At 43.1% G+C, this 19,571-nt stretch overlaps 1 protein-coding gene across 5 annotated transcripts in view; it reads left to right on the top strand.

Moving 5' to 3' along the window:
* Positions 1-19,571, top strand: part of Dnhd1 (dynein heavy chain domain 1) — a 62,664-nt gene that overhangs the window by 11,507 nt on the left and 31,586 nt on the right. For 3 of the 5 annotated variants that reach the window (XM_031387751.1, XM_031387755.1, XM_031387753.1), the window contains exons 6-18: positions 92-248; positions 3,191-3,445; positions 3,552-3,689; positions 3,821-3,872; positions 6,266-6,528; positions 6,619-6,862; positions 13,321-13,478; positions 14,210-14,335; positions 14,424-14,700; positions 16,270-16,397; positions 16,495-16,693; positions 17,062-17,156; positions 17,734-17,941. In XM_031387751.1, coding sequence (XP_031243611.1) covers positions 92-248; positions 3,191-3,445; positions 3,552-3,689; positions 3,821-3,872; positions 6,266-6,528; positions 6,619-6,862; positions 13,321-13,478; positions 14,210-14,335; positions 14,424-14,700; positions 16,270-16,397; positions 16,495-16,693; positions 17,062-17,156; positions 17,734-17,941 — 2,300 coding nt within the window. Of the gene's footprint in view, positions 1-91; positions 249-3,190; positions 3,446-3,551; positions 3,690-3,820; positions 3,873-6,265; positions 6,529-6,618; positions 6,863-10,824; positions 11,009-13,320; positions 13,479-14,209; positions 14,336-14,423; positions 14,701-16,269; positions 16,398-16,494; positions 16,694-17,061; positions 17,157-17,733; positions 17,942-19,571 lie in introns of those variants that run through there. The other 2 variants (XM_031387752.1, XM_031387754.1) reach the window with 2 other exon arrangements.

The following is a 19,571-nucleotide window of genomic DNA, read 5'->3' on the forward strand; positions in this document are numbered from 1 at the left end:
GTCTGAGCTGAACTGGGTTGGAAAGAGTTCAAAGGTGTCGAAAGAGGGATGGCTAGGACACCTGTCTCACTAGCTTATTTCTTGATTCTAGGCTTCTTCAGGAGTTTCATTCTGTGTCCTGGCTACCCAAGGAGCTAGACAAGTGCTATGATCTGGTGGACCTGCAGAAGGCAATAGCCAAAGAGAATCGCAAGGCTCTCCGAGTGCTCTGTCACTTTCTGCATCTCCGTACATCCATTCTTCACCTGGTAAGAGGCTCCATGTTATTGTGAGCCTTTTGTCCAACTCCAGGCTCTCCAGAATTTCATCCTTCTCTTAGTTAAGTTACTTCTGAGACCCCTGCTGTTGGGTTAGACAGAATTTTCTCCTTAGCAACAATAGTTTCTATTCTGCAATAGATGGATCAATAACAAACAAGCGAGCAAAAGCTGGGACTCTAACTTTCCCTAAAGGTTGTTCCTGGCCTAAGACCAGAATGGAGAAAGTATGTTAACAGTGTCTGTTTTGTCTGGTGTTTATACTAACATGAAGAAATCAAAGCATTAAGGAAATTAAGAACTGGAATCCTAACCTTTCATGCTTCTGGGATTATCTTTGAGCCTATGGCAAGCCTCAATGGCTAGTAGATGCATACAGTGATGGAATCTTCCCTAACTGACTACTTTGTATCTGAGGTCCACATCCCTGTCTAATAGTCTGGGCTGTCTTGTCTGGTTTTTGCCTCTTGTCTGTGATCTATGGTTATGTTTTTGTTTGGTATTTAAACCAGGTGTCATTATGGCAGTATTAGGAGATGGAACATTTGGAAGGTAATAGGGCCATGAGGGTTCTGCCTCTGCCTCCCTCACCTTCTTAGCCCTTCCACTTTTTCCCTTAACATAGCTTTCCTCTCATCTGGAGGATGTGAAAAGAAGCCTGTTCTCAGGCTCCACAACTGTAAGAAAATCAATTTTTGTTCTCTATAAATTACCCAACTCCAAGTAATCCATTAAAGTAAAACAAATGGACTAACACCACCCACTGTGACTGCCTTCTGAAGTGGAAGATAGTCCTGTGGTCTGTGCCTTTAATCAGAGGGACACAAGACTGTTTCCAGATATTATGAGGGTTAAGCTATGGGATATACACTTTTAGTTTGCCAAAGAAGTGTTTGGTGTACATGAAAAAAACCTCTACATGTCTGGAGTCAGAGTGTTGTGTTCACTGGTGTGTAAAGTTTTTCCTCCTCTCACAATGTTGTTATACATTAAAACTGTAAATTCTATATCAATTGTAAGAAAACAAAAGTTTTCAGTTTACTTTTTTAATTTTTATTTTTTTATTTATTTTTATTTGATATTTTCTTTATTTACATGTCATATGATATCTCCTTTCCCAGTTTCCCCTCCAAAAAATAAAATAAAATAAAATAAAAACTAAAAGACAAGCATTAGAGCCACTTTGTCTGCTGCTGCATGGAACAGAATGAAACCTTTCTCTGCCATGGTCACCTTCCGGAGGCAGGGATGGGGGATGTGAACTCAAGCATCCTGCAGCTGGGCACCAAACTATGCAAACCAAGATGTTAATTAGTGCTGAATAAGTGCATTATTTTAATGGGTATTCTACTGCCCATTAAAACATAGCACCATGAAGAGTTAAAATAGTTTTGAGACATTAAAGAAAAAAGTTTTTTATGGCTCTCTCTTACTCAATTTGCTAAGAGTTTTTAAAATTAGGAATAGATGTTGAATTATGTTTAACAGGTTTAAAAGAATTATAACCTCCAAGTTATTGTGACTAGTACTGGTATTTTAAAACTGTATACTGATTATGTTTTTCAGTAGTAATTATTATTGTCATTTGTAAGGCTTTTTGCTGATTAGCAACCGGGGCGGTCCTTTTAATGGAAGACATTACAGTCTTCCTTGAAACATTTACAATGGAACTACTCTATACCAAATATTAGGTCAAACAAAGGAAAAAGAAAAACCTGAAAGGTATGATGGAGACTCTCCCCTCAAGGATCTTGCAGTAGAGTGGGTAGGTTTTACAGCATTTTAGATAATGTAATGATTATGGGTGGTGACCCCCAAAGGGGCTGCATACCAGATATCTTGCATATCAGATATTTACATTATGATTTATAACAGTAGGAAAATTATAATTGTGAAGTCACACTGCCACCACAATGTGAGGAACTGCATCAAAGGGTCACAGCAATAGAAAGATTCTGAACCACTGTACCAAACTATGAAGGGCTACGAAGTGTGAAATACTAGGCCTTGAGGGTATCAGTAAAGAAAAGAAGATGACACTTCCCCAGTTTTGAGAATGTGTTTGCTTTGGGCTCAACTTATTCTTAGAACACTGAGACCTGAATTCCTACAGAACAGAAATATAATGCACAGACACCAGTCAGCTCTAGTCACAAGCTCAGGAGAGCATGACAAGGAACAAGAGAGTCTTGACCATTATTTCTGTGTGGCCAAACATAGCTTTCCTCTCTTAGGTTTCCCAACTGGACAAATGCAGAAACTTGAAAACAGCCTTTGTCAGTTTAAAATCTTCCTAGACCGAGAAGAACCCATAAAGAGACTCCTCACACCAACTTCCCTTCAAATGAAAGTCTATATGACAGTTCCCATAAAGTTTGTAATACAGTATAAGGTGACTATATTTCTCAGCAGGCTCCATTAAATCCAGACTTAATGGTTAGAGTCCAAATCCTGCAATCATTGCTGGCTTTGGTCATGCAATGTTTATCTACTCTTTGCCTTGTGACACTCTCTATGACTTATATTCAACTTTTTCTAATTGGGTCCTATCCTGGGTTTGTGTGTTTGTCTTGAGGTGTAGTCTCATAACTCAGGCTGACCCTTAGCTCCTGATTTCCTTGCTTATATCTTAAAAATGTTGGTATTACAGGTATGTACCACCAAGGTCTGCTGCCTTATCCTGTGCTCTTTCCATTGATAGGCCTGGCCTGTCACGTTAGCACATGTGTCCTCCATATATAAATTCTCTTACGTGTTTTCTCAAGTCATTTAAAAGTGTATGGCGTCAGTCTCTAGTAAAAAGAAGCCTTGCACATGCATGTCTATGTTCTAGGTTCTAGACACCAAGGCCTCATTGTTTGCAGGAGCCAATAAGTAGCTGCTTCACTTCCCATTCTTTGCCTTCAGTATGTTTCTCCTTTCTACTCTGAAAGATTCATGAAGACACATATCAAATGCAACAGGGCCTGCAGGAGCGAGTGCAAAACTGGAACAGGATCAGGAAAAGCCAAGGCTCCATCTACCTTCAGAGGACACTGTGCAGACATCTGGAGAAGAAGCTGAAGCAGGCTGAAACATGGTTGTTGAAGCTGGGAAAGTTTGCCCGCCTGATTGACTACATGATTTGTCAGAACCTTGTATCCATCTTAGAAGATGAAATATCTTCCTTTATAGCCAATGCTCTGCAAGTGAGGTGGTAGCTGGGGTGGGAAGGCCATCAGAAACCAGACCATATGGGGGTGGGGTGTGCACTTTCATCTGACCCTTCAACCCCTCTTGGTCCTTCTTTTACAGGCCCCAAGACAAAACCCCTTTTTCTTATCACAGCTGGTCTTTGATGACAATGGCCAGTTGTCTCCTATGCCCCGTGTTGAATCTATAATCCAGAGTCTTGTTAAGAGCCTGCAGTCTATCAAGACCTCTGCCCTAAAGGTTTCTGACTTGGGCAGAGGGTGGGCTCTTGGAATTCCTAGTCCTATCCTCTATGGAATCTGAAGTTCTCAGCCTGGTTAGAATTTTATTGTTTCTCTATTTCTGTTCCTTGTCTGTCTCCTCATGTGAAGGTAGTACAGTCTATAGACCTGAGGACCTCCAGAGATCTCCTGTATTCTGAAGGTATTGAAAGGGGCTGAGATGGGATAGGAAGTCTGAATTGAGGGGAGGGGGCACATGTAGACTGCAAATGGCATAGGAAGTAGACAAGAGAGTCAGCCAGTACATTCACCTCAAATTCCAGGTTTTTTCCATTATCTCTTGCACTTTATTTTCTGTTAAATTTTATTACTATCCTAATGTGTGCTTGTCAGATGAACTCTGCTTGCTCAACTTCTGCTTTAGCTCATTTGGCTGTGTTATTTATGATAAGGAAATTCGAAGCTTTGAGATAGTAATCCTCACTTTAAAAAAAAAAACTTTAATTAAAAATGATTTGTGCATTGGTGTCTTGCAAGGGTGCTGTATCTTTTGAAGCCCGAGTTTACAGACAGTTGTGAGCTGCCATGTGGGTGCAAGGAATTGATTGACCCTGGCCTGCTACAAGAGCAGCTAGTGTTCTTAACCACTGAGGCATCTCTCCTGCCCAAAATCTCAATTTTGTCAACCATCTGAAAGAAAATACATCTTGATATTACTTTTATTTATTCATTTATTTATTTATTTATTTATTTATTGGTGTTTCTTTTTTCTTTTTTGTTTTTTGGAGACAGGGTTTCTCTGTGTAGCCCTGGCTGTCCTAGAACTCACTCTGTAGACCAGGCTGGCCTCGAACTCAGAAATCCGCCTGCCTCTGCCTCCCTATTTTTTGGTGTTTCAAGATAGGGTAACAACCTGGAATTCAACTTATAGACCAGGCTGACCTTGAATGTAGACTTCATGTGTCTGTGTGTTGGTTTGGAAAAGAATGGCTCCTATATGACCTGACCTGCAGGCCAAGTTATTCGGGGGAGCGAGGAGGACCACAACCTGGAATAAGAACGGGCGAGAGAGAAGACAGGACTCAAGGAAGCATTGCTTGTCAAGAGTCGTTTACTTAGTGGAGCTGAGCATATTTAAAGCAAAAATCTTGGAGGGGAGGGGAAGAGGAAGGAGGGAGATGGGAGGTTACAAAATCTTCTGGGGTTGAGCTCCAGGGTGACAGGTGGGGAGGGGGTGGATTTCCGTGAATGTTCTTTTTTCAGGGCCAAGCCGGATCCTTGTGATTGTCAGGCAGGATGTTAATCTCAGGGTTCTCATCCTTGTGATTGTCAGGCAGGATGTTAATCTCAGGGTTCTCAGTTAGCTGGGGCAAGATGTTTATCTCAAGGCTCTCATGGTTCCCAACACCTATAGGCTTGTATGCTTGAATACTTGCTCCTCTGTTGGTAGAACTATTTGGGATGGAATGAGAGGTATGGTGTAGCTTTTTAGTTCGTTTCTCTTTTCTGCTACTGTCTCCTAGTGATATCTTCTCTGGCTCATTCTAGGCTCAACTGTCACCAACTGTCTTCTCTAGCCCTGCTCTCTGACCCTACTCTTTATCTCCTGGAACTTCCCCTCTTCTGCCAGCTGGACCCTATTATTCTCTGACCCTAATCCTATTCCTCTGTCTCAGCATCTGCAGGCTTTTCTTAGATCCAAAAATTCTTAGAGGCAACCAACTCTAAAGGGCACATGGTCCTTTGAAGGACTAGGCACACAAAATAAATCATACTACAGTGTAGTCCTTGAAGGGAATGTCATGAAGACAGGCTTTGAGGCTTCAGAAGTCTCCCACCCTTCCTAGTGTGCCTTCTGCTTGTAGTTTTGAGATGTGAGCTCTCAACTGTTCCTGCTGACATGCCTTTTTTTTTTTTTTTTTACAAAATACTGACACTGACGATTAACCAGTTCCTAAAATGTTACTGGGAAAATCCAGGCCCAAGGATAATTTCTTGGCATATTCCATCAACATGCACCCGTCTCTCTCTTTCTCTGTTCTGTAGAGGGTAGAATACTCCTAAAGCGCACTTCCCACTCTCCTTGCAGCTAGACAGCCTATGTGATGTAGGTTCTGACAATTAGATTCATCTGAGCTTTCAATTCAGAATTAAGTTGGAGAAAAGGAGGGAAAGTTTCAGGGTCAGAGAGCAGTGTTAGAGAAGACGGTTTGACAGCTGAGCCAGGAGAAGCTGAGTCAGAGAAGATATTGTTAGGAGATGTGCCAGTTAGCCAGACTCTAGATGTTCAGCCTATAGTACTTTTGCTTTTCTCACCTCTTAATTACTTTGAAACTCACTTAATAAGTTGTAATAATTTCCCTTTCTGCCTACAGTACACAAATTCTATTATCAGCATGTGAGTTCTGGCTGATCTGTTCCTCCCATGGATTTGCTGTACTGTTTTAATTAACGCTGATGATATATGTATAGACTCATTCAAAAGCAGGGACTAGGAACATAGTGTGTGGTTAGTGTGTGCATTCATGGTAGAAAGAAGGTTTGTGTAGGGCTTTACAGAGTGTTCATGGACTGTTACATCCTGTGTTCCACTAGACAACAAAGACCAGGACTCAAATGCAGAATTCCTGATGCCCAAGTTTCATGGAAAGCCCAGCGATGCCGTTCACCTTTTCTGTGGCCCTAGTGTAGGATACGTGTGGCCTTGGAAATCTCATGCAACTAATAATGTCCTGGAAGTCTGTGGGCACAAGTTACGGGGTCAGTTTCTGCACCCCAATTATGATCATGTACAGGAGGACTTGGATAAGAATGCTGCAATACAACAGGCACTGGCTGTACAACAGGAACTCTTAGAGGTGAGAGCAGAGGTTGGAGAAATGGGCTGCTGGCTGCCAGTTCCCATCACAGCTGCTGACTTCTGCTTTGCACATCTTATTTGCCCATAGGACATGAGGCAGGAGGTGCAGGAATTCTGCAATCAACACAAGTGGGTAGAAGACATCTATGAGTTCCTGAAAGCCTGGAACTCTCAGAAGCTAGAGGACCTGAGAGGCTCTCCTATTGGTGACTATGTACAACTGGTAAGGCAGCTGAAAAAGTGGCAGGAACGTGTCTCCAAGATGCCTGTCGAGTTACTGACAAAAGGCAAGTTGCTGCTCCTGAGTGGCCGTGAAGTTCAAGAAGAGTTGAGTAAGTGTTTCTTGTCTTCCCTATGTCTTCTGCCTCAGGCCGGCCAGTCTGGGCCTCCCTCCCGCGGGAGAAACGGGGTCCTAGTCAGGTCGACAAGGCGTAGGTGAAGAAATAATGGCAGACACAATACAAGGAAGTGCAGGATTTGAATATATTTCTTAAAAATGGCATCAGACTTTTACAGTCATTGCAAATGAGGAATGAAAAATCTGGCAGCTCAGTAGTCGAGGTACATCTGAGGCCACCTGAAACATACTGGGCCTAAAACAGCAGCCATCTCCTCTGTACTGGTGCAGCACCCCCAGCCCCCGGGCTCCAAGCATGCTCGGGCCACATGGGCCTGGCCGGAATCCTGGGGCGGGGGGGGGGGGGGGGGGGGGGGGGGGGGGGGGGGGGGGGCTGTGGGTGTGCCAGCCAGGAGGGTAGAAGCCAGTCTCCTGCTCGAATCTCGAATCTTCAATCTCGAATGCTCAATGCTGCACACTGTCTCACACACACACTCTGCTCAAGGTCCCGCCCATCCTAGGTAAAATGCCCACTATGCTAATCTTCTGGGCTAGTAGAGACTGTCTCTTTCTTGCTAATTTCTAGGAGTGGTTCAGCTGCAGTGACTGAGAATGAGGGAGGATTCTACTTTACCTTGCTCTGGGATAAATCTCCCATTCTTGTAAACTTCAATGCCCTACCCACAATGCCGGAGGCAATTAGTCTGGATGGGTAACATTTTTTACAAAATTCCAGGCCAGGGTTTGGCTAAGATGTTGGAACATTGGTAAAGGTCAGAGAGCAATGTCCAATTTTGTCTAGCTATTAAAATCATATCTTGGTGGTCACCTAGCATGCGAGTTTGCAAGGACATATCTGGGCTACCTCTGAGCTAGGGGTGCCAGGAGACATTGCAGGAGACTGGCTTCCATGAAGCTTTTGCCTCAAACTGCTGTCATACAAAGTGTGCATGGCAGTCTTCCTTCCTTACATCCACACACATGGGTTGCCATGGGGCTAGAATATCCTCTAGGAACCTTTGGTTCAGGCCACTCTTTGTACCTTTGGAGCCTTCCAAAGCTCTAGCTCCTAGCCACTTCTTTTTGTCATCAAAAGTATGGCTCTTTTTGGCTTTCCTGGATTCCAGTTTGGAATTCCCTATATTCATTAAGAATCATTTTCCAGTTAATGAAAACATTTCTATTCTTATAAAGAAAGGTCAAACCAAATATGACTAAGAAGCTTAACTTGAGCTTGGATTTTTTCATAGAGAGTCTTGGGTATCTAGGATACCTATTTCTTGAGTATAATGGTGCTAAAATTTCTACCACCATCTATCTGGATGCATGAGAAGTTCCTCTCTGTTCCTGCCTCACACTGTAGTCCTACCTTTGTGGACAGTGGCAAAGGAGCACACTCTTCCCAGTTAATGAGGACTCGTCACTCACAGTAGCCATTCTGGTCCAGCTCAGTCTGTTCTGAATACTTGGCCAGTTCAGAATTCTTAACACCACTGATTTTTATTCTCAAGTATTCTCTGCTCCATTTTGTTTCCATAGGAACCCTGGCACCAGGGTAGCCCACCAGGTTATACAATATCTACATGGAGTATAACATTTCCTTGCCTGGTCCTGTCCCTCTTGACATTGATGATTCTGGTGCTGTTATATTGTTGGCTGGTATAGCTGGGGTGTGTTCTGTGTGCATTTTTCCTTTTCTGTTTAAATGTGTGTGTGTGCGTGCGCGCGCGTGTGAGTGTGTGTGTGTGTGTGTGTGTGTGTGTGTGTGTGGTGCACAGTGTGCAGGTGTGTGTGTGTGTGTGTGTGTGTGTGTGGTGCACAGTGTGCAGGGTTCAGGGTATGTAGGGTATGTAAGTGGCAGCAGAGGCTAGAAGAGGGCATTGGATTCCCGGGAGCTGGTGTCATGTCCAACATGGGTTCTGGGAAACAAACTTTGGTACTCTACAAGAACAGAAAGTTCTCTTAACCCTTTGAGCCATTTCTCCAGCCCTGACCTTTGCTGAATCAGCACAACCATGGCTCCTTTTGCCATGGCAGCTCTTTGGGAGTTTAATGAAGTCTTTTTCTTGTTTCTTGGGTTTGTCACTTGTCTTAGCTGACCACTTCTATGTTACCTTAGGATCCCTTATTTCCAACACAGAAACTGCATCTAGGCTCAGTGGGATCAATGTTCTGCTATCTGTGGTATCTCCAGTCATTTGGGTCAGAAGGACTTGTAAATATTGGATTCATCTCCTTTCTGCCACAACACAACACATTACAATTTTTACTATGTGGTGACTGTTTACTATCAACACAGGGAACCATTTAAGGAGGCCTCTTCCCAAAGTTCCATATAAAAGTGGGACTTAAGAACACTTTGGTCGGGTTGGTGAGATGGCTCAGCGGGGAAGAGCACCAACTGCTCTTTGGAAGGTTATGAGTTCAAGTCCCAGCAACCACATGGTGGCTCACAACCACCATAATAAGATCTGATGCCCTCTTCTGCTGTGTCTGAAGATAGCTACAGTGTACTTACATATAATAAATAAATAAATATATATATATAAAAGAACACTTTGGTCTGTTGTTCCCTCTTCAGTCTATCTACTTTTCTTTTTGTTTCATTTTGTTATTGTTGTTGTTGCATTTTCTTTTTTAAAAAGATTTATTTATTTTATGTATGTGAGTACACTGTCACTGTCTTCAGACACACCAGAAGAGGGCATTGGATCCTCATTTCAGATGGTTGTGAGCCACCATGTGGTTGCTGGGAATTGAACTCAGGATCTCTGGAAGAACAGTTAGTGCTCTTAACCACTGAGCTTTCTCTCTAGCCCGTTGTTGTATTTTCTAGACAGGGTTTCTCTCACTGTCCTAGAGCTCACACTGTAGACCAGAAGAAATCCAAGGTCTGCCTGCTTCTTCCTTCCAAATGTTCACATTAGAGGCTTGCTCCCTCACTCCAAGCCCTCATGTCACATCACACTCTACTAGGTCAAGGACAATTATTGATATTCCTGGAACTGAGAACTCTGGCTTATAATCTCTTTTTTTCATCTCCCCTCTACTTTTTCTTCCTTCCAGTGGGAAGTATGGTTTATGCTGTCATGTACTAGCTATGAGCTAGCTGGCCTCACAGAAGCTTATGGTGGGGTAAATTAGGAAACCATTGCTTTGTTTCCTTAGGAAATACGGAGACTGTTTTGATCCTCACACAGGCTCAACCATTGTACCTATTTACAGGAGTAAATATTGGACTCATCACAGACATACATACAGACAGACAGACAGACCCACCACCACCACCAGCACCACCGAGGCCTGCTTTCTTTATGAAGGTGGGAGCCTTTTGTGGGAGCACCCACCTGTCATCCCAGCTATTGCTCCTTACTGGATGAATGCACAGACCTCATGAGTTTTTATGGGCCAATGAGGCTTCCATCTTAAGGCAGGGGTTTCTTCTAGCAAAGCAGGACTGGTTCATTTTCTCTACTGGCCCCGGTTTGGACAAGCTTTTCTTTGGCACTGTCCCAGGAGTCTTTATTTTCTTTCTAGTTTGTAAACTCCAGGATCCACTGACCACTTCAAGTTCAGAGTTCAGTGTCCTAGTGTCCTAGCTCTGTTTCTCACTTGCTTTGTGATGTAAGATGCTCAGCTTTATAACCAGGGCAGGCTAATGTGTCATGCGGGATTACAGGAAGAAAAACAAATTATTTCTCCCTTTTTTTTTTTTTTGCTTTATTTTTAACTATTTCTACAAGTGACTGAGGTAGACATTGACTTATTATTTCCTCTTATTCTCTGTCTGCTTCAGTCTTCTAGCTGACTATCCTTGATGTTAATTCTGTTCCTTTCCTTTCCAAACTCACTTGAACAGAGAAAGGTAGAAATACACCACACCCCTTAAGACCAAGTGTTTGCCTTTCTTCTCCCTTTCAATATCACTCAAATATTTTCCACTTCATCTCCACTCAGCTCTTGGATGCAAGGAGCCCTGACACTTGATCACACCATTGCTCCTTCATGTCATGTGACAGCACTGCTGCACTCCCACATGGTCCTCCTGTTACCACAGCAGCAGCATTCAATGGCCTGGTGGGCATCACCACCAAGGGAGGTGTTCTGCTCAGCACAGATGCTCTTCAAAAGTTCCTTCTTGGTAGGTTTCATCAGATTTATCTCCTGGTGCCTAGTTCTCTTGTATCCTCTTTTCAAGTCTCTGAAAGTGCCATTCACAATGGATCTCAATTGTTTGCCCTCCAAACTCACTATTCTACCTACCAGTTGCATAGATGCTAATAGGAGGTCAGTGGGTTTACTTTCTATTTAACATTTTATAGTATATAGTAAACAGAATTACAAATCCTAGCTAGCCTGTATAAAAGACACATGATCCAGATGTTTTATTTATGAGCTGTAAACCTAGACTGGGCAGGTTTGGTGCTATTTTAACGTATATCCCAGCCATATGTCCCTTGTTACTCGCTGTTCGCCTGGCTACGTGCTCATGGTCCATTTCCTCTTATGGTGGCCTCCTCTTCTGTTAGTCTCCTCTCTTCTCCCTCTCCTCTCTCTACTTGCAACCCCAGCCAGGTAACTGAAAACCTGCCTGCCTCTATCTACTGCCCAACCACAGGCTTTAGCCTTTTATCAGTGTGTGTGTGTGTATGTGTGTGTGTGTGTGTGTGTGTGTGTGTGTGTATGTGTGTGTGTGTTAGCAGAACATTTATCCCACTGGGCCTGGGTGCAGTTTCTGTGTTGGAAATAAGGGACCCTAAGGTAACTTGGGGAGCAAGGTTATATAATATCATTTGGTGTATATAAGGTTCTCCCCATCTGGGGCCAACCAGATCTTGGGGCCAGTATTTAGCATTTGAATATATAGCAACACCAGTCCAACCCACTACAGTATATACACTAAAATAAAATTATAATATTATATGTATGATATATGTGTATACCACAGACTACATGTATACATGTCTAACTCTGTATTATGTTTGTAACCTGAACTATAATGGAGCAAAGTGAAGCTCTCTAAGTATGAATCATTATTCTACATTGCATAATGTGGACCAAGTACAGTTAACCTCTCTGAGCCTTTATGTGCTTACTCATAAAATAAACATAAACAACAGTACTTACTCAATGGGAGTTTTTGAGGGTAAAGTAAATTAATGCATGTGAAGTACTTAAAATAATATCTGACATATAATAAGTACTCAGTACTGGATTTGTGGTATATATCTTTACACTGCATTTTGATATCCTATGCCTATTTTAACACAACTAAACTTGAGAAGTTCTTACAGCATTGCATCATGTCAGAGTTTATTTCTTTTTAGAGTATTTAAAATAGCGATAACTTTTATAACTAGTGAGATCTTAGGAATCAATGAATTATATCATATGAATATTATTCCTGCCTTCTTTGTAAAAAAATATACTTGGGGCTGGAGAGATAGCTTAGTGGTGAAGCATGTGTACTGCTGTTCAGAGGATCTGAGTTTGGTTCCCAGTATCACATGTATACATCCAGGAAATCAAATTTAGCTGGCTTCCTCTGGCACCTATGATTCCTTGCACATGCCCCAACCAACCAACCAACCACACACACACACACACACACACACACACACACACACACACACACACATACAAACACACCATACAATTAAAAGTAATAAAAATTTTAAAAATTATATATTTGTTTTGTGTGTTTGTACTCACATGTCATGGTGCATATATGCACAAGCATGAATGTGTGGGTGTGAAAGTCAGAGGACATTCAAGAGGATCATTTCTCTCCTTCCATCTTGTGGGTGCTGAGGATTGAACTCAGGCTGTCAGGCTTGCTGACAAGTACCTTTATCCATCTGACACATCACTATAGCCCCTTTATTCCTGCTTCCTGAGACAATGAATTTATTCTTATTTTTAAGGGTAGATTATCTTCTAACCCTATATCCATCCCAACTGCTTTTCTTAAATCTGCAAAGGCAAAAGATATGCTAGGCTTGGTGGAAGATGAGAGTAAGACCATGTATTCAAAAAGCCCAAACCAAACTAAACAAAAAGAAACAGAAAAAGGCAGCTTTAATCCTCTTCTTGGTGTCCCCTCTGCTAGAAGAAAGGTTCCAAAGGAACACAGACAAGGCTTCATGAATGTTCACTTCCATGTTGCTTGAAGTGTTAGGACTCTTCATGGATTCAGTTCAATACCCTCTTCTGCAGAGGCCTCCTCAGGCCTTCTCAGGGCCCACTCCCTTCACTATGCAGGACTGGGTGCTCCAGGCAGTTCAGAGGATTTATCACACTATGAGAACCCCTGTGATTGTCCCTTTATGTCTATATGCTTACCTCTATTGTCATATTATGAGGAAACTTTCTGTCTTGCTCATTTTCTCTTGTATATTAATTTTATATGCTTACTTCTACACATCCCCTAACACCATATACTTTCATTTCCAGGATCCAAGTTAAAAAAATTGAGGAAGAACATTCTTGAACAAGTACAAAATGAATGCTGGAGCCGTAATAAGCAGCTGATGACAGAACTGACAAAGTTCTTGCAGGTTTTCCAAACCATCAGCTCGGACATCCATGCCATTGCACAGTGTTCCCAGAAAGTAAGCTTTCCTCACCATTTCTTCCTCATATCTATCCAGTGCCCAGCCTGCGCAGAGGCTCAGCATACTCTTATTTAGATCTTTGTTGAGTTCTTTCTGGGGTTTGACAATAATAAGCCATGCTTGCATTCTGTCATCTGTCCTTGTTGATTCTTGCCCTGTTTATGTGTTGCTCTGCTTCCCCCAATCAGAAGCAGACTCTGAAGAAACAAGAGAGAATCTTGCTTTAAGACATTAGTTCTCAACATATGGGTCATGCCACCTTTACACAACCCTTTTACAGGGATCACATATCAGATATTTATATTATGATTCTTAACAGTGAAATTACAGTTATGAAGAAGCAACAAAAAACATTTTATGGTTGGGGGTCACCACAACATGAGGGACTAAAAGGATCGCAGCTTTAGGAAGGTTAAGAACCACTGCTTTCAAAGATGTGTCTTTGTATCTTGGGACAGTCGATCCGTGAGGGATGGGACAGTCGATCCGTGAGGGATGTATTGTCCTGTCATCAGGTCTGGGAGATAAGAACTAGACTTCCTTTAAGACCTGAGTCAAAAGCAAGTCTGATCCTAGAAAGTCCTCCTGATCTCTAATGGTTCAAAGGCTGGAGCTGGGTTTAGAGCTTCTAGATGCCAGCTCTGGAAGATGGGATTTGCTCTTGAGACTGAGTCCAAAAAGGTAGGCAGAGTTGTTGGGGTGCTGGTCTCATGCTGTCACCTCTGCAGCTGAATGAAGCCAATGAGCAATACTGCCAGCTAGAGGAGCGAGTGGAATATGTCCGATCACTCCATGACCTCATCCGAAACCACTGTGTCCTTTTCATTGCTGAGAATGAGACGCTAGACATCGCGGTAAGAGAACAATATAAGGACTCATTCAATCTCTCCTGGCCTCCCTCCTCTATAACCACATCTCAATTGTCCTCTGCTTGCTCCACAGCTTCTAGATTTATGGGAGGCATTTCAATTTGAGAGAAGCCAGGTTTCAGAGTTCCTGCTCAGCAAGCGACATGCCATTGTGCCCAGGCTGCAGCAGCTGATGTCAGCAGCATTGGCAGAGCTGGAAGGCCTGCTAGCGAAGGCACTGTCTGGTCCCTTTATGGATCCTTCACAAGAACAGAGGAGCACTGAGCAACAGCTTGGTGCCTTGGAGCATCAGTTCCTGAACACACTCAATAACTTCAATGCCCTATGCTATACTTACCACACCTTCACTGGTACTGATTGTCATTGTCTTTATTTTTACCCTGGGATGGACCCTCCATCTAAGATAAGGGCTGGGACTTGCCAGCTTGTGTCTTTTGTGATTCTCAGCAAGCCTTGGAAATCATATACCTTCCCTGCTCTCTTTTACAAATATTGGAGGGCAAAAGCCTCATTTGTTCTATGTCTCAGCTGTTATGTTAGTGGATACAGGGAGTTCACAGCCTGGTGTGGAAAGCAAACAGCTTAATGTTTCATTAGAATGTGATGGGGCCAGAGTTGAAATGCTGATTCAGAAGAAATGTGTGCACTCATTGTAACAATGTAACTTGTGTGTAGCCTCGGTCAGTGTTGTCCTATTCTAGGCAGCAGGTCATAGGTAAACATAGCAGAGATAAGATCTTGATGTGGTTGCTGACCACTGCCTCCAGCCAGCATATCTAGAAAAAAGGCTGGTGAGAGTTTGTCTTCCACAGGGACAGATCAGGGCAGAGCCGCTGCTCTGAGAGCAGCTTTCTCTACAGGTGCCCCCCTAGGCTGCTTCCCTTCTGCATGGGCTCTTTTCCCACATGCAGTCACTTATGTCTTGAGAGGGTGCATTGTGAGTTGCTCCTTAGTCAGCTATCAACTGGGCCTTTGGGCGAGGTGGGGTAGAAGATGCTCTAGAACTCTAGAACCCTCCTTTATCGGGAACTTTTTTTTTTTTTTCAGAACACTAAGAAGCCATTAGTTCATATTCTAGCTGACGTTCAGCCATAGACTCAACCCTTCCTGTTAGGAGTTTAGATTGTTGAAGGAAAAGCAGGGTAGAGGACTCGGGCCATGCAATGCTAGGCCCAGGGAACTGCATAGCAGTGTGTGCACTTCCTTCTGTTCCCAGCTCCTCACCTAATCCTAGTTTTTGTAAAAATATGCTAGTACTTTAGATCCTGATGATTTAATAACTATCCTCAATTTCTGAGCGTTCATTCACTTACCATTCATTCATTATTTGCTTAGTATCTTTTGACATGGAACCAATATTGCAGCTAGAGAAGAGAGATGATAAACAATTATCAAATATAACTAGACAACATAGCATATTAGAAAGTGGTAGTTAATGACACAGGGAGGGAAACAGCAGAACAAGAGTGTCTGAAAATTGCAGCTGGTTAGAGAGCAGTGTTTTATGGGATAGTCTGCATAGGCCTCACGAAAAAGGTACTGCTGCAGCAAGCCTTTGGAGTTGGAGGTGGTGATGGTATGCGTGGTGGCTGGTTCTCTGTGGCAAGAGTTTCCCATAAAACAGTGAACTGCAGGTCAAAGGCCCTCGCCACAGGGAGTGTGCCTGGTGCACATCTGAGCTAATCCAGTCCACTGTGGCTGGGATTGAGAGGGAGAGTAGGGCTTCCACTCTCCTCTTTTTACTTTACTACTTACGGTGATTCCTCCGGAATCCTTTCTTTGAAATCATTGCTCTGAACTGAGAGATTTACATAGGCACACCTCATCTATTTTTTTTTTTCTGGACTTTTGTTCATTATGGGCTTTTGATTGATCCATTCCCCCCAACAATCCAAGTCTCAGCCAGCCACGTTCTGCAGGGCACCTGAAGCCTTTGTCTCCGCCCGCTTGTGGGAACCGACCTATAGTACTGCAGCAGCGCATCTGGCGGCTTTACCGGATCATCTCTGAAAACTTCAGCGAGTGGAAATGTGTGGCTTTTAGCAAGGTGCTGACACTCCTCCTAGGAGCTCTCGCCTGGGGCAGAAGTTGGCAGGTGGAGGTGGGGAGCGTGTCTGGCTGACATAGTGTTCTTTTCGACGCAGTTCAACCTTTCTATGGCCCGGGAGAAGACTGATGCCTGGCTGACAGAAGCTGCAAAGCTTGGCACAGCCCTGGGGCAGCAAAGTCCAGTGCTACAACGCTGTATGCGCATGCTAGAGGAGTTTCGAGCCTTCCTGCCCTTGCTTATCAAGTTGGGCAGCCTCCAGCTGCAGGATGTTAATACTCAATCTCTCTTGAGAGGTGTGCTTGGTTAGAGACAGGGGAGAGGGATTGGGGGAAAAAATCCACAGTTTGGAGCAAGTCCCTGCTGCTCCTGCTAGAAACATTGTTCCACATATGCTAAATTCATTTCAACTAGGGGAAACACTTTTCTGTTTTTGCTCATTAAAACACAGGATCCTCTTAACCAATGGGGATTAGTCTCAGATTTGGGGTTGAGTTGTGCCTTGAACCTTAGGCTCTGGGTTCTAGACTCTGTGTTTTACTCCCGATCTTGAACTATACAGTCCAAGCAGGTCTGGGCTCAAGGTAGAAATAAGCTCTGGGATATGCACTCAGTTTTAGCCATGTGCTGAGTGTTGTTCTGACTGGTCTCTTTCTTTTTCCAGTGTTAGGGCTGGGTGTTCTAAAAAGCTTGGACCTCCTCACACTGGGCCAGCTGCTCAGTTGTCCACTGCTGGAATTTGCAGACCGAATCAATCAGGTGGGGCTCACAAGAAGGAATGGAGGTGGTTTAAGTGAAAAACTTGTACTAAAGCCAGCCAAGGCCTATAAAGCAGTCCCTGGGGCTTTGGGGAGAGTGGGTAGCATGGAGGTAAGAGGGGAGTTGGGACTGGGTCACGTCCTGGAGGGTAGGAAGAGTCCCTTATCCATCTGCTGATGAGTATTTGGGGGGCAGTTCCAGACCCTTATCTGACTAAATGCTTCCCCTGGTGGAAGAAAGTGAGTGACAGCTTCAAAGCTGTGGGCACATAGACTGACCAATGTCTGCCAATGTTTACTTGATCCCTAAGGAGTACAGGCTGACTCTACTCAGTGGGAGTCATCAGGAGGCTGCTCAGTGGAAGCAACAATACTGGGCCAAGTGTTAATAGTTTGATTGCTGCTGCTGCTGCCAGCACATCCCTGAAGCTTGCTGGTCCCACTCCTCCTTCATCTCTGAGGCTTCCACTCTTCAGGCCCCTAGATTCTGCCTCAAACCCAATCCTCAAGGCCCAGTTTTAGAGCTGTCTTTCCCGAGCCACTAGCCAGTTGTGGTTTCTGAGACACAACTTTCCCAGGTCTGGCAGTGCGATAAGGAACGAATTCATGCCCAGGAGATCTTGCAGCAGATGCAGCAGTACTGGGAGAGGCGCCAGCTGCGCCTGCTCAACTTCATCCTGCAAGTGCCCTACAAGCCGCCGACCTCAGAGCGCTCCAAAAGGCAGGCACTCCGAAGCCCCCAGTGGGAGTTAGTGTGCAAGGATAGCGGCACCTTCCTCCTCTCAGGTGAGTCTCAGCTTTATGATCTAACGAATGCTTCCAGCTAAAGGTTCTTTTCATCTACCAGTTCCTCTCAAATATGGCTCCCGTAGTCAGGCCCCATCCTTACGGTTAACCTGAGGCATCCATATGTTGTGAAATAGTATCTTACAAGCTCTCTTAATATCTCAATCTTTGCAGGAACTCTTTACACACAAGTTCCTTCCTATTCTCAATGCCTGGCTCCTTCAGCAACGTTCCTTTTCTGGTGTACTAGAAAATGATTTTGCATGCCATGGTATATATGTTGAAATGGAAGGGCAACCTGCAGGTGTTACTTCTCTTTCTGCCATGTAGGTTCAGAGCATCGAAATTAGGCCATCAGGCTTGATACTGGCAGGCAACTTTTACTAGCTAAGCCATCTGGTCACCCACATGGGTGAAATTACTTGTGGGGCTGGAGAGATGGCTCAGTGGTTAAAAGCACTTATTGCTCTTAAGAAGGGCCTGGGTTCAATTCCCAGCAGCACATGTTTCATCACAACCATCTGTAACTCCAGTCCAGGAATCCAGTGCCTTATGCTGGCTTCCATGGACATCAGGCAGACAGACAGACAGACAGACAGACAGACACACACACACACACACACACACACACACACACACAAAACACCTATACATGTAAAACAAATACATTTTAGAAAAATTCCTTGTTGTTATTTCTCTCCACCTATCAATGCTCTGTTCTCTGGATTTTACCCTGCTGATTTTTTTTTTTATGTTACAGTCTTTTATTTATTTATTTATTTTTATTTATTTATTTATTTATTTATTTATTTATTTATTTATTTTGGTTTTTCGAGACAGGGTTTCTCAGTGTAGTTCTGGCTGTCCTGGACTCACTCTGTAGACCAGGCTGGCCTCGAACTCAGAAATCCACCTGCCTCTGCCTCCCAAGTGCTGGGATTAAAGGCATGCGCCACCACTGCCTGGCCCTATTTTTATTTTTTAACTTTTATTGCATTATGATGAGAACAGTTACATGATTTCAATTTATCTGAATTTGTTAACATTTAAAAACATGTTTTAAGTAAATAGAATTAAATCACATTCTTGTTTCCCTTTTGTACCCCAATTCCTCCCAGAGACACCCCCTTCAATACCTACAATATCTTTTTTGTCATATTCCTTAAAATTTATAAAATATCATAACAACAAAAATGAGTACTATAAAAGTTGTTTGATGTAAAACAACAATCAATTAACTGTGTAATGTAGGTGCTTCTCTACAGCAATACTGAAAATGCATACGTTTTTCTCAATATAAATTTTAAATAACTCCAAACATATTAACTGTATATTTCAAAATAATATATCACTACTAGTATTTTCTTAAATTAACATAAATATATAAAGTCTTTTTGTTTGTTTGCTTGTTTTGTATTTAGTAGAGTTTAAAATCTTGGCTCTTACTATGGTACAAGCCCAAAATAACAACAACTTTTAGACATTGGATTTCATTGTAATAAGGCTGTACTTCAATGACCCTCATATCACCAAAGGATTTTACCTCCATCATAGCTAAGCCGAGAGTTGACAGTTCTGCTGCACTGAGGAATGAATTGTAGGCTCGATTTTTGGATACAGACTTCCTGCT

The sequence above is a fragment of the Mastomys coucha genome, unplaced genomic scaffold (genome assembly GCF_008632895.1).
Source record: "Mastomys coucha isolate ucsf_1 unplaced genomic scaffold, UCSF_Mcou_1 pScaffold21, whole genome shotgun sequence".
Classification (NCBI taxonomy): Eukaryota; Metazoa; Chordata; class Mammalia; order Rodentia; family Muridae; genus Mastomys; species Mastomys coucha.